Below are 13,941 nucleotides of genomic sequence, written 5' to 3'. Positions count from 1 at the left end.
GGATAAGCACAGAGGATGCTTAGGTGTGAGGGTAAAGCCTGGGATAAGCACAGAGGATGCTTAGGTGTGAGGGGTAAAGCCTGGGATAAGCACAGAGGATGCTTAGGTGTGAGGGGTAAAGCCTGGGATAAGCACAGAGGATGCTTAGGTGTGAGGGGTAAAGCCTGGGATAAGCACAGAGGATGCTTAGGTGTGAAGAAAAAGCCTAGGATGGGGACAGGTTTTGTGGTGTTTTGTCAGGAATGGGCAGAATACACAGGTACCATGGTCCTTATCGTCTTCATATTCTGCATTTATATGGGACTCTCTGCCTCCTTCATCCCCACCTGCATCTTCCCTCCCACAGCATGCCTCTGTCCTGACATTTGGAATAATATCTCCCCCCTCTGCCAGCATACAACCTGTTGGTACCCTGCAATAAGGACATTGTGCAATGAGAGAGGGGAGGAGGAAGGAAGTGCTGTACAGACTGACGAGTCTTACCTTGACGGGGTACAAAGTCAATTTTAACCTCTGGAGAAAAAGAGAGAAACTGAAAGTTACGTGTTTACAAAAACAAGCAGGAATCATTGAATTTCCTGTTTGAACAGGCCAGGAAACGCAAACTGTGGGACTGCTCTCGGATATGGTGAAGTATGCTAGGGTCGGTTTCGGGTATGGTGAGGTGTGCCAGGATCAGGTATAGTGGTGTTTGGCTGGTTCAGTGTGAGCTGGGCTGAGGACAGGAGGTGTTGTAGTTCATTCAGGGGGAACAATTCCACACATGGTGAGATATGGTGGGATCAGTTTCAGGTGGGATGAGCTTTCTATATATAAAGCTTGAACTTGAGTACATTTACTAGGGTTTGCAGTAAATGAAGTGGGACTGGTTACAGTTAGTGGCTTTGCAGTGGATATGGTGGGATTGGTTACAGTTAGTGGCTTTGCAGTGGATATGGTGGGACTGGTTACAGTTAGTGGTGTCTGCAGTGGATATGGTGGGACTGGTTACAGTTGGTGGCTTTGCAGTGGATATGGGACTGATGACAGTTAGTGGTGTCTGCAGTGGATATGGTGGGACTGGTTACAGTTAGTGGCTTTGCAGTGGATATGGTGGGACTGGTTACAGTTAGTGGTGTCTGCAGTGGATATGGTGGGATTGGTTATAGTTAGTGGTGTCTGCAGTGGATATGGTGGGACTGGTTACAGTTAGTGGTGTCTGCAGTGGATATGGTGGGACTGATGACAGTTAGTGGTGTCTGCAGTGGATATGGTGGGACTGGTTAGTTAGTGGCTTTGCAGTGGATATGGTGGGACTGGTTACAGTTAGTGGTGTCTGCAGTGGATATGGTGGGACTGGTTACAGTTAGTGGTGTCTGCAGTGGATATGGTGGGATTGGTTATAGTTAGTGGCTTTGCAGTGGATATGGTGGGACTGGTTACAGTTAGTGGTGTCTGCAGTGGATATGGTGGGACTGGTTACAGTTAGTGGCTTTGCAGTGGATATGGTGGGACTGGTTACAGTTAGTGGTGTCTGCAGTGGATATGGTGGGATTGGTTATAGTTAGTGGTGTCTGCGGTGGATGCATTGCGATTGGTAATAGTTAGTGGTGTTTACAGTGGATAGGGTGGTTTGGTTACAGCGAGCTCAGTTTGCAGTGGACATATGGGATTGAAAATTACCCAAGAAGTTGAGTTTAGCAGAGAGAGACAGAGCATAGCCGTCAGGGATAAATGTATAATCGGCTTCATCCTCTGGCCTTACATCATCAATCACCAGGGTGTGGAACCTACGGGGAAAGCACACAAGCTGTTACCCATGTTCAGCAGTGCAGCCACCACATCTCACCAGGATAGCCACAGAGAGAGAGGCCGAAACGGGCTCAGTTATGAAATGTGATTTGATATTCAACAGGAATCCAGCAGTGCCCCATCAATGGTGGAGGGGGTTCCCAGAAGTTTGTTTTCTCCCAGCAGTGCCCTGCCAGTAGTGGGGGAGGGGTATCAGGCAGTGGGAGCTTCCTCCCAGCAGTGCCCTGCCAGTAGTGGGGGAGGGGTATCAGGCAGTGGGAGCTTCCTCCCAGCAGTGCCCTGCCAGTAGTGGGGGAGGGGTATCAGGCAGTGGGAGCTTCCTCCCAGCAGTGCCCTGCCAGTAGTGGGGGAGGGGTATCAGGCAGTGGGAGCTTCCTCCCAGCAGTGCCCTGCCAGTAGTGGGGGAGGGGTATCAGGCAGTGGGAACTTCCTCCCAGCAGTGCCCTGCCAGTAGTGGGGGAGGGGTATCAGGCAGTGGGAGCTTCCTCCCAGCAGTGCCCTGCCAGTAGTGGGGGAGGGGTATCAGGCAGTGGGAGCTTCCTCCCAGCAGTGCCCTGCCAGTAGTGGGGGAGGGGTATCAGGCAGTGGGAGCTTCCTCCCAACAGTGCCCTGCCAGTAGTGGGGGAGGGGTATCAGGCAGTGGGAGCTTCCTCCCAGCAGTGCCCTGCCAGTAGTAGGGGAGGGGTATCAGGCAGTGGGAGCTTCCTCCCAGCAGTGCCCTGCCAGTAGTGGGGGAGGGGTATCAGGCAGTGGGAGCTTCCTCCCAGCAGTGTCAGCAGGGATTAGGTGGTTACCTGCCCTTGTGGGTCATGGTGATCCGTTTGCTGGGCTTGATCTCTATTCCATTCCGGTACCATTTGCCAGTCACTTTCTCGTCAGAGACCTCACACTTAAACACGGCCTGTTCCGTGGCCTTCACCGTCAGGTCGGCAATGTCCTGTAGTACCTCCAGCTGCTTTTCTGCAGGCAGAGAGGGAGAGAGACAAGGGTGAGGGAGGGAGAGAGGGTGGGATAGAGAGAGAAGCAACTGTAATGGGAGAGAGAGGGACAGAGAAGGGAAAGAGAGAGTGAGGGGGAAAGACACAGAGAAAGGGAGCAAAAAAGAGAGAGGTATTGAATAAAGGGGAGATAGGGGAAAGAGTGAGGAAAGGATGGGAGGGGGAGAGATAGATGGGGAAGGAGAGAGAGAGAGAAGGGATGGGGGGGGAGATGCTTTGGGTGGGATCCCGTGAGGCTTTCCTCCTGCTCTGTCTCATGGGAGCAGACCTGGAGGAATCGGGCCCCTCGCCGTCATTTCCCAACCCTTAGACACAGGCACCCAGAGAAGCGGCCGTCTCACCTACCTTCCACCACCACATCCGCTTCGCACTGCCCGCCGTTGGTCATCACCTTGTAGCGCCCGCTGTCCTCCAGGTTGGCTTCGTTGATGATCAGGATGTGCTTCTGCCCGTCCTTCTTGAAGCGGTACTTCAAGGTCTCCTCACGGGTCAGCTCCACGCCGTCCTTCATCCTACGTGGCAGGAGAAGGGGAAGAGGGGGATGGAACCAGGCTCCTCGTGGCAGCTGCCATCAAGGATGGGTGGGGCATGACTTGTAGAGCAAAATACCCCGCTATAGTGCGCCAGACCCAGAGCCTTCCCACAGGAATACCCCGCTATAGTGTGCCAGACCCAGAGCCTTCCCACAGGAATACCCCACTATAGTGTGCCAGACCCAGAGCCTTCCCACAGGAATACCCCGCTATAGTGCGCCAGACCCAGAGCCTTCCCACAGGAATACCCCGCTATAGTGCGCCAGACCCAGAGCCTTCCCACAGGAATACCCCCGCTATAGTGCGCCAGACCCAGAGCCTTCCCACAGGAATACCCCGCTATAGTGCGCCAGACCCAGAGCCTTCCCACAGGAATACCCCCCCTATAGTGCGCCAGACCCAGAGCCTTCCCACAGGAATACCCCGCTATAGTGCGCCAGACCCAGAGCCTTCCCACAGGAATACCCCGCTATAGTGCGCCAGACCCAGAGCCTTCCCACAGGAATACCCCGCTATAGTGCGCCAGACCCAGAGCCTTCCCACAGGAATACCCCGCTATAGTGCGCCAGACCCAGAGCCTTCCCACAGGAATACCCCGCTATAGTGCGCCAGACCCAGAGCCTTCCCACAGGAATACCCCGCTATAGTGCGCCAGACCCAGAGCCTTCCCACAGGAATCCCCCGCTATAGTGCGCCAGACCCAGAGCCTTCCCACAGGAATACCCCGCTATAGTGCGCCAGACCCAGAGCCTTCCCACAGGAATACCTCGCTATAGTGCGCCAGACCCAGAGCCTTCCCACAGGAATACCCCGCTATAGTGCGCCAGACCCAGAGCCTTCCCACAGGAATACCCCGCTATAGTGTGCCAGACCCAGAGCCTTCCCACAGGAATACCCCACTATAGTGCGCCAGACCCAGAGCCTTCCCACAGGAATACCCCACTATAGTGCGCCAGACCCAGAGCCTTCCCACAGGAATACCCCCCTATAGTGCGCCAGACCCAGAGCCTTCCCACAGGAATACCCCCCTATAGTGTGCCAGACCCAGAGCCTTCCCACAGGAATACCCCGCTATAGTGTGCCAGACCCAGAGCCTTCCCACAGGAATACCCCGCTATAGTGTGCCAGACCCAGAGCCTTCCCACAGGAATACCCCGCTATAGTGTGCCAGACCCAGAGCCTTCCCACAGGAATACCCCGCTATAGTGTGCCAGACCCAGAGCCTTCCCACAGGAATACCCCGCTATAGTGTGCCAGACCCAGAGCCTTCCCACAGGAATACCCCGCTATAGTGTGCCAGACCCAGAGCCTTCCCACAGGAATACCCCGCTATAGTGTGCCAGACCCAGAGCCTTCCCACAGGAATACCCCGCTATAGTGCGCCAGACCCAGAGCCTTCCCACAGGAATACCTCGCTATAGTGCGCCAGACCCAGAGCCTTCCCACAGGAATACCCCGCTATAGTGTGCCAGACCCAGAGCCTTCCCACAGGAATACCCCGCTATAGTGTGCCAGACCCAGAGCCTTCACACAGGAATACCCCGCTATAGTGTGCCAGACCCAGAGCGTTCCCACAGGAATACCCCGCTATAGTGTGCCAGACCCAGAGCCTTCCCACAGGAATACCCCGCTATAGTGTGCCAGACCCAGAGCCTTCACACAGGAATACCCCGCTATAGTGTGCCAGACCCAGAGCGTTCCCACAGGAATACCCCACTATAGTGCGCCAGACCCAGAGCCTGCCCACAGGAATACCCCGCTATAGTGTGCCAGACCCAGAGCCTTCCCACAGGAATACCCCACTATAGTGTGCCAGACCCAGAGCCTTCCCACAGGAATACCCCGCTATAGTGTGCCAGACCCAGAGCCTTCACACAGGAATACCTCACTATAGTGTGCCAGACCCAGAGCCTTCCCACAGGAATACCCCGCTATAGTGTGCCAGACCCAGAGCGTTCCCACAGAAATACCCCACTATAGTGCGCCAGACCCAGAGCCTGCCCACAGGAATACCCCGCTATAGTGTGCCAGACCCAGTGTTCCCACAGGAATACCCCACTATAGTGTGCCAGACCCAGAGCCTTCCCACAGGAATACCTCACTATAGTGCGCCAGACCCAGAGCCTTCCCACAGGAATACCCCGCTATAGTGCGCCAGACCCAGAGCCTTCCCACAGGAATACCCCACTATAGTGTGCCAGACCCAGAGCCTTCCCACAGGAATACCCCACTATAGTGTGCCAGACCCAGAGCCTTCCCACAGGAATACCCCACTATAGTGTGCCAGACCCAGAGCCTTCCCACAGGAATACCCCACTATAGTGTGCCAGACCCAGAGCCATCACATGGAAATATGGTGCCTCATCAGTTCAAAGCACGAGGAACCCTTACCACAGGGGTGTATCACTCACCACATAACCTGGGCTCCCTCCTCTGACACTGTCACCTCCAACTCCAGCTTATCTCCCACAAACACCTGCTGGTCATCCAATGGCTTTTCAATCGTCACTGGGGGCTCTGGTTGGAAACAGAGAGACTCGGGGTGGATGAGCCATGCAACTCACTACCTGTTTGTGCAGCAGTCTCTCTGCCTTCAGAGTGAGCAGCTCCCCCTTGCCCTCCCCCATCCTCCCACTTACCTCTCACAAAAAGCTCGGTGTAACACTTCTCTTCCCCACAGACACACTCATAGGCTGCATCATCTGCCAGTGTACACTTGTTAATGGTGAGCACCCGCTTCAGGCCCACATTCTCATAGACGAACCTGAGAAGGGACAGAGAGTGTGGCCGTGAGTGGAGAATGAGGGGGAAAGGCAGGGCCTGCCCCCAAGCAATCCACCAAACCTTCTCTAAGACAAATTCACTCGCTGCTACTATCCCTGACCTCTCCCACTGCAATGGAGTCTCACTCAGTCCTCCCATCCCTGACTGCACACACTGCGACAGTCTCACTCACTCCTCCTATCCCTGACCTCACACACTGCAGTGGAGTCTCACTCACTCCTCCCATCACTGACCCCAGTCAGTCTAGTGGACTCTCACAGTTTGCCTTACTTGGCACTGGGACGGATCTCCTGCCCGTTCTTCAGCCATTTTACATGGACGTCCGGGTTACCGATCTCCACATGCATCTTAATCCTTTGACCTTTATCCACCTGGTAGCAGGAATCCAGCCTCTTAGTGAAGGCTGTGGGCGGAAGACAGTGCCATGCTCATGTCAGGCTTGGATCCTCTTTCCTGGCCTACCCCCCTCCTCTTCCCCCTCCCCCAGGACTCATCTCAACTCAATATGCTGCTCCTTTCACCTCCAATGTAATCAGAGCACTGATACCTTTATCACATGGATGGAAGAATTATCCAGAGCACATGGATTATCCTCGCTTTGGATCATTTTTGCTTTGGCCCTAATAACAAAACAAATATACCAACCATGTCTGCAAGGAATCCCATTTCCTCCAGGAGCAACCAGGACTAGCAGGGTGGGATGAGGGAGGGGAAAAGGCGACTAGACGTTGCCTTTCAGAGCCCCAGCAGACATCGTTTTCCTGGGGTTTAATTTTGATGCAGACCCTTTTACCAAACTTGGCTCTTCCTTGTCTTCGCGCCAGTCTCCCTCGACTGTCTGGGGCGATGTGAACGTTAATGTCAAGAAAACCAGGACGTTAACTGGGAGGACCATGACCAGGGCTGCCACATACTTGTAAAAGACAAGCTACTTTGACTACCAAGGATGTGGTCGTGCTGCTACATTATTAGCCCAGAAACGTTTGCCTCATGAAACGTCAGCTAACCCAATCAAGGTGCCTTCTCTGCCCAATCACTTTGATGACATTCCCTTGGGGGGGGAGGGGTTTGGCTAACGTTCTGCTCTTTGGCTGCCCTCTACCAATGAACTGGCGGATGTGCGCTCCTGCCCACTCACCGTCGCTCTTCTTGACCACCACCTTCACCTTCTTGAGACGTTTCAGCATGCCTCGGAGGTCGGTGACGCCATACTGGAAGGCGATCCGCTCGTACTCGCTGGGCTTGGCATTCTTCAGCATCTCCCAGACATCCGGGGGTATCCCTTCCATCCCTTCCTCCTCCTGCTTTTTCTTCTTCTCCACCTCCCTGCGGCAAGAAAGAGGCTCAAGGTTTTCCGGGAGAACGGCCATGCCACCGCGGTAACACCTGCCTCTGACTCATGCAGCGACTGGAGATGGTTGGGGTTGACCAGAGTCTACGATGCTCCTGACACACTGAATCAGTGAGAACGCCGGCCTGGTTCGGCGTGATGTAAGAACTGCTAGCCACAGTGACTGAACTCCCAGCCAGGATAAAGGCCCAGGCAGGGAAGCTTGCATGCTGGAGATAAATGAACGGCTGTGTAGATGGCGTTGACGTGAGCGTTTTGGCTTCCTGGATCATGGATCATGGATCATGGATCAAGGATTGCTAAGCAGAGATGGGATCCACTTGTCAAAGAAGGGGGGGGGGGAGGGGCACGTTGTCTTGCAACCCAGAATGGCAAACCTACTGAGGAGGGCTTTAAACTAGAATCATCGGGGGATGGGTGAACAAAACCTTAAGGTAAGTAAAACATTAAATACTCACACAGAGATGGGGAAAAGCACAATAGCTGGAAAGCTCTGTACACTAATGCTCATAAAGTCCCAGATCTACAGGCAGTCACAGAAGAAGCTGATTGAGATATAGGAGCTGTCACGGAGACCTGGGATATAGGGCAACCAGCTATTCAGGGAGGAAAGGAGGAGGCCTGGCATTATATACATAAAGAACAGCCTTAAAGCAACAGTACTGCTGGGCTTAGGTAAGGAGGTGGCACTGTGGGTTAGTCTGGAAAGAGGGACTGGAACATCTATTTATACTGGTGTAATATACCGACCTCCATCCCAGACAGAGGGGATGGTATGGATTTAATGGAGGATATGCAGAAGATTGCTGTGAAAGGGGAGGTGCTGTTGCTAGGGGACTTCAAGCTGCCAGATGTTGACTGGGACATCCCAGCTGCAGTATCTTCTAGAAGCAGGAGATCCTGGAGTCTCTGCAAGGAGAACTGTTCTTTCAACTTGTAACAGAACCCACACGGGAGGGGGCGATACTGGACCTGCTGCTTACCAATGGGGACAGTACTTCTGATGTTGTAGTGGATGATCATCTGGGAACCAATGTGGTCCAATATTAGGACGCAAGAGATGAAGGTTCATTTTAAGGCGAGGGTCCTAGACATCAGGAAAACTAATTTTCTCAAAATGGGGGAGTACCGCAAGGAGTCGTTGGCTGGATGAGAACATCTAGGGGAAGTAGAAGGGCAGTGAGCAAAACTAAAAGGAGATGTCACAAGGGCAACTAATCTTTTTATTAGGAATGTAAATAAAGGGAGGAGGAAAAAGAGACCTTTATGGTTTCCTAAAGAAGCAGCTGAAAAGGTAAGGGAGAAAAGGTTACATTCATAAACTACAAGAGATCGCAGAAAGAGGAAGACAGGCGACAATATCTGGGAAGCTAAGAGAAGCTGGGAAAGGATTCAGGAATGCGAAAATTAAAAGGAAAATTGCAAATGCTGTAAAATAGGGAGACAAGACTTTTAGAAGGAAGTGCAAAAGTGGCATTGTGAGACTCAGAGGTGAAGGGGAGGAATATGTAGAGGCTGAGGAGGAAAAAGCAAAATTGCATAACAAATATTTCTGTTCAGTGTTCACTGTGGAAGGGCCTGGAGCAGGACCACATAAAGCAAACACAAATCAGATTGGAAGTGAGGTAAACCTCAATCGATTTTCAGATCAGTGTGTCCATGAGGAGGTAACTAAACTTAAAGTAGATAAGGTGACGGGGCCGGATGGGAAACACCCGAGGGTACTAAGGGAACTTAGAGATGTCCTGGCAGCTCCGTGCTGACCTGTTCAATGCCTCCTTAGAGTCTGGAGGACTGGAAAAGGGCGGATGTGCTTCCTGTTCATAAACGTGGAAGTAAGGAGGAGGCTGGGAAGTACAGGCCGGTCAGTCTGACCTCTGGGGTGAGCAAACTAACGGAATCGCTGCTAAAACAGAGGGGAGCGCGATGTTTGGAATCCAATGGATTGCAAGATCTGAGGCAGCAGGGAGTTAGCAGAGGTGAATCTTGTTAAACGAATCTGATAAATTTCTTTGATTGGGTGATCAGAGAGTTGGATCAGAGGCGAGCGCTAGATGTAGTGCACTTGGATTTCATCACAGAAGACATAAATAAGTTGTGCACCCTTGGGATGGATCCTAGTGTGACCGACTGGGTTAGAAACTGGCAGCGTGGGAGATGACAAAGAATAATGGAAAATGGCGTTTTCTCTGAGGAGGGGGTTGTTACTAGCAGTGTTCCTTAGGGATCGTTCCTTCGACTGGTTCTTTTCAACATTTTTGTCAGCGGCGTAATGGACGGGTTGTCGGGAAAGGTTTATATTTTTGCTAATGATACCAAAATCTGTAACAGGGCGGGCAGCCAGGAAGGCGTGGAAAGCATGAGGAGGGATCTAGCGAAGCTCGAGGAATGGTCTATGGTCTGGCAGCTCAGATTTAATGCTAAACAATGCAGAGCAATGCATTTAGGATGCAAAACCCCAAGGGAAAGTCGCAGTATTGGAGGTGAAATTCTTCTAAGCACAAAGGAAGAGCAGGATCTGGGGGTGACTGCATCTGATGATCCTGAGGTGGCCAAGCAAGAGGATAAAGTGACGGTAAAGATGCCTGGCTGCATAGGGAGAGGACTGGTCAGCAGGAAAAGGGAGGTGACATTGCCCCTGTACAGGTCCCTGGTGAGACCTCACTGTGCCCAATGCTGGAGACCGCACCTTCAGAAGGATAGGAACAGGATGGAGTCGGTGCAGAGGGGGCTACTAAAATGGTCCGTGGTCTTCCTTCTAAAGCACATGGGGATAGCCTTAAAGATCTAAACCTGTACACCCTGGAGGAAAGGAGATAGGAGAGATATGATAGAGACATTCAAATATCTCCCAGGTTTCCATTCACAGGAGCTGAGCCTTTTTCAACGGAAAGGAGGCTCTAGAACGAGGAGGGGTCATGGGATGAGGGTGAAAGGGGGCAGACTCAGGAGTCATCTTAGGAAATATTTCTTTACAGAGAGGGTGGTGGATGCGTGGAACGGCCTCCCAGTGGAGGTGGTGGAGATGAGGACAGTATCTGAATTCAGAAAACCATAAGATAATCACAGGGGATCTCTAAGAAAGTGATGAGAATTATAATGCTAAATGAATATGACGGATGGACAGACTGCATATGAGGCTGCAGGCCTCCTCAGCCAGTGGCAGCTGCAGGAACCTACTTTCCTGAGGCATACACAGGCTAATGGCAGGATGTACGCTGATACGCACCTTTTCTTTAATAAAGCACTGAAATCCAGTTCTCCGGCATTATCATCCTTGGTATCTCCCCTGAAACAAGAAGAGAAAGGAGACAGTCAGACAGCATCAGTAGGAGGTGCTGTAGGGAATGGTGCAGGAGCACTGGGTGTGGGAGGAGTCACAGCTCCTGCAGTCCCAGGCTCTCCCAGCAGGAGATGCTGTAGGGAATGGTGCAGGAGCACTGGGTGTGGGGGAAGTCCACAGCTCCTGCAGTCCCAGCCTCTCCCAGCAGGAGGTGCTGTAGGGAATGGTGCAGGAGCGCTGGGGTTGTGGGAGGAGTCACAGCTCCTGCAGTCCCAGGCTCTCCAGCAGGATGATGCTGGTAGGGAATGGTGCAGGAGCACTGGGTGTGGGGGAGGGAGTCACAGGTCCTGCAAGTCCCAGCCTCTCCCAGCATGGAGGTCGCTGTTGTAGGGAATGGTGCAGGCCACGCTGGCTGTGGGGGGGAGTCACAGCTTCCTGCTAGTCCCAGCCTCTCCCCAGCAGGAGGTGCCTGTAGGGAACGGTGCAGGCGCGCTGGGGGGTTGGGGAGTCCACCGCCTGCAGTCCCAGCCTCTCCCGAGCAGGAGGCGCTGTAGGGAATGGATGCAGGAGCGCTGGGGGGTGGGAGTCACAGCTACCAATGCACGTCCCAGCCTCTCCCAGCAGGAGATGCTGTAGGGAATGGTGCAGGAGCACTGGGTATTGGGGGAGTCACAGCTCCTGCAGTTCCCAGCCTCTCCCAGCAGGAGAGTTGCTTGTAGGGAATTGGTGCAGGAAGCTGGGTGGTCGTGGAGGTCACAGCTCCTGCAGTCCCCAGGCTCTCCCAGCAGGAGATTGCTGTAGGGGAATGGATGCAAGAGCACTGGTGTGTGGGGGAGTCACAGCTCCTGCAGTCCCAGCCTTTCCCAGCAGGAGGTGCTGTAGGGAATGGTTGCAGGAGCGCTGGGTGTGGGGAGGTCACAGCTCCTGCAAGTCCCAGGCTCTCCCCAGCAAGGAGGGCTCTGTAGGGAATGGTGCAGGAGCGCTTGGGTGGGGGAGTCACAGCTCCTGCAGTCCCAGGCCTCTCCCAGCAGGAGGTGCTGTAGGGAATGGTGCAGGAGCGCTGGGTGTGGGGGAGTCACAGCTCCTGCCTCCCAGGCTCTCCCAGCAGGAGGCGCTGTAGGGAATGGTGCAGGAGCGCTGGGTGTGGGGGAGTCACAGCTCCTGCAGTCCCAGCCTCTCCCAGCAGGAGATGCTGTAGGGGAATGGTGCAGGAGCACGGGTGTGGGGGGAGTCACAGCTCCTGCAGTCCCAGCCTCTCCCAGCAGGAGGCGCTGTAGGGACTCATTGCTCATGGCAGCTAAGAGTGGAAAGGTAATGGGAGGTGACGTGCTCACGTTCGTTTGAAGCTTTCTAAGATTCCTCCTTTCTCCTCTGTTCCACTTGTTCCTAGAAAGAAAAGAGAGATTTCATTTTAATAAGAGCTTTGTCTTCTGGACGGAAGGGCCTCATCTGGTCGCTCTGCCAAGGCTTTAATTGTGATTATTTCTGTACCGAAAGCCATATGTGGTTGGGGGGGAGAGGCAGAATGGTCCTTGGTAGAATGGAGAGGCCAGGAGCGGGGAGAAGGTCAGAGCCTAAGTGAGGTCCAACACCTCCAGACCGGCTACAAGGACCACCATGGTCCCCCTGCCCCAGCTCTAGCCGAGCCCCTCAGGGCTCCCCGAGTCTACAGCTTACCGTGAACATCAATACTGAAGTTGGAGCTGTCACACTTGTCCTTGGCCAACACCTCGCACCTGTAGCCCCCGGAGTCCCCTGGCACTGCCTTGGTAATCTTCAGCTCGTAGGTGTATATCTGTGGAGAGAGGCCGGCAGTGAGGAAGGGCAGGCTGTGGCCACCGGCGGCTCCCAGATGGATCCTGGGAGTCTCTAGCTGGCCTCAGGGCTGCTCCAAGGCAAATATTTGTGATGATCTGGGGACAGGAAGGATTTGCTGACCCAGCTCCGGATGCAAGACAGAACCCCCCCCCCCCCCCATCGAGGAGGAAGCTGTAGGGCTGCTCTCCTTGGGCCTCTGTGTCTCTCAGGACAGGAACCCCTCCCCCCCCCCCCAAGCACCTCTCACCTTCTTCTCATTGTCGCAAGATTCATTGAACTGGAAGCGAGCGCCACTCTTCACCCCGAGTTCCAGCCATTTCCCCTTGAACCATTTGATGGTGGGCTTCACACTCAGCTGGCTGGAGTCCACCTGTGCTTGTATGACAATATCGGTCCCTGAACGGAAGAGAGAAGAGCTGAGGAGCCTCCTCTGAGGCATCGGGATCCCTCGCCCCTCCCTGCAACATGCATTGACCTACCCCATAGCCATCGCGACCCCTTGCCCCTCTCCATAACCTACATAGAATGACTCGGAAGCCATCCAGACCTTCCCTGCAGGAACTCACCAGTATCTATGGAGACATTCTCTGGTTTCTGAACAATAAGGCCAGTCAGTTCTGGTCGGAGCTCCTCAGGGTTTGAGTCTGTAGAGATAAGAAGAGGTAAGCAGCTTCAGCGAGAGGGCAAGGCACAACACTCCAGCATACCCCAACAAACAGCCCCTTTCAAAACCCGACTGCTTCCCACTCCCACCAACTCTCTGGGCCTCCCAAGGATTACAGAGGCAGGACTGGGACACAGGAAGTATGAGAGAATCCTCGAGCTGGCATTATTGGCTGCCAGGGAGGAGATAAAGCACCCTGAAGGTCACAGAGGTCATCAATGGAAGGCTGGAAATACGGAACCCAGGAACTGGTAATGCAGTCGTATCTCGGTGCTGGAGGTCTCTTGGTGCTGTGATTCAGCGCAGGTAATGCAGTTGTGTCTCAGTGCTGGAAGATCCTGGGTGCTCTGATTCAGCGCAGGTAATGCAGTCGTGTCTCAGTGCTGGAAGTCCCCGGGTGCTGTGATGCAGCGCAGGTAATGCAGTCGTGTCTCAGTGCTGGAAGTCCCCGGGTGCTGTGATACAGCGCAGGTAATGCAGTCGTGTCTCAGTGCTGGAGGTCCCCGGGTGCTCTGATTCAGCGCAGGTAATGCATTCATGTCTCAGTGCTGGAGGTCTCTTGGTGCTGTGATTCAGCGCAGGTAATGCAGTCGTGTCTCAGTGCTGGAAGATCCTGTGTGCTGTGATATAGCACAGGTAATGCAGTCGTGTCTCAGTGCTGGAAGTCCCCGGGTTCTGTGATGCAGCGCAGGTAATGCAGTCGTGTCTCAGTGCTGGAG

The 13,941-nt window shown here is 53.8% G+C and overlaps 1 protein-coding gene across 2 annotated transcripts in view; it reads right to left on the bottom strand.

Moving 5' to 3' along the window:
* Positions 1-13,941, bottom strand: part of MYBPC2 (myosin binding protein C, fast type) — a 55,294-nt gene that overhangs the window by 17,161 nt on the left and 24,192 nt on the right. For both annotated transcript variants that reach the window (XM_029585733.1, XM_029585732.1), the window contains 13 exons: positions 13,125-13,202; positions 12,806-12,954; positions 12,418-12,535; positions 12,075-12,126; positions 10,687-10,746; positions 7,245-7,432; positions 6,377-6,509; positions 5,962-6,086; positions 5,734-5,839; positions 3,135-3,301; positions 2,586-2,751; positions 1,663-1,769; positions 484-513 (listed from right to left, as the gene is read on the bottom strand). In XM_029585733.1, the coding sequence (XP_029441593.1) occupies positions 484-513; positions 1,663-1,769; positions 2,586-2,751; positions 3,135-3,301; positions 5,734-5,839; positions 5,962-6,086; positions 6,377-6,509; positions 7,245-7,432; positions 10,687-10,746; positions 12,075-12,126; positions 12,418-12,535; positions 12,806-12,954; positions 13,125-13,202 (1,479 nt within the window). The remainder of the gene's footprint in view (positions 1-483; positions 514-1,662; positions 1,770-2,585; positions 2,752-3,134; positions 3,302-5,733; positions 5,840-5,961; positions 6,087-6,376; positions 6,510-7,244; positions 7,433-10,686; positions 10,747-12,074; positions 12,127-12,417; positions 12,536-12,805; positions 12,955-13,124; positions 13,203-13,941) is intronic.

This window comes from Rhinatrema bivittatum, chromosome 19 (assembly GCF_901001135.1).
Source record: "Rhinatrema bivittatum chromosome 19, aRhiBiv1.1, whole genome shotgun sequence".
Classification (NCBI taxonomy): domain Eukaryota; kingdom Metazoa; phylum Chordata; class Amphibia; order Gymnophiona; family Rhinatrematidae; genus Rhinatrema; species Rhinatrema bivittatum.
The sequence above is the reverse complement of the archived record's forward strand: the minus strand, read 5'-3'. Positions and strand labels throughout refer to the sequence as shown.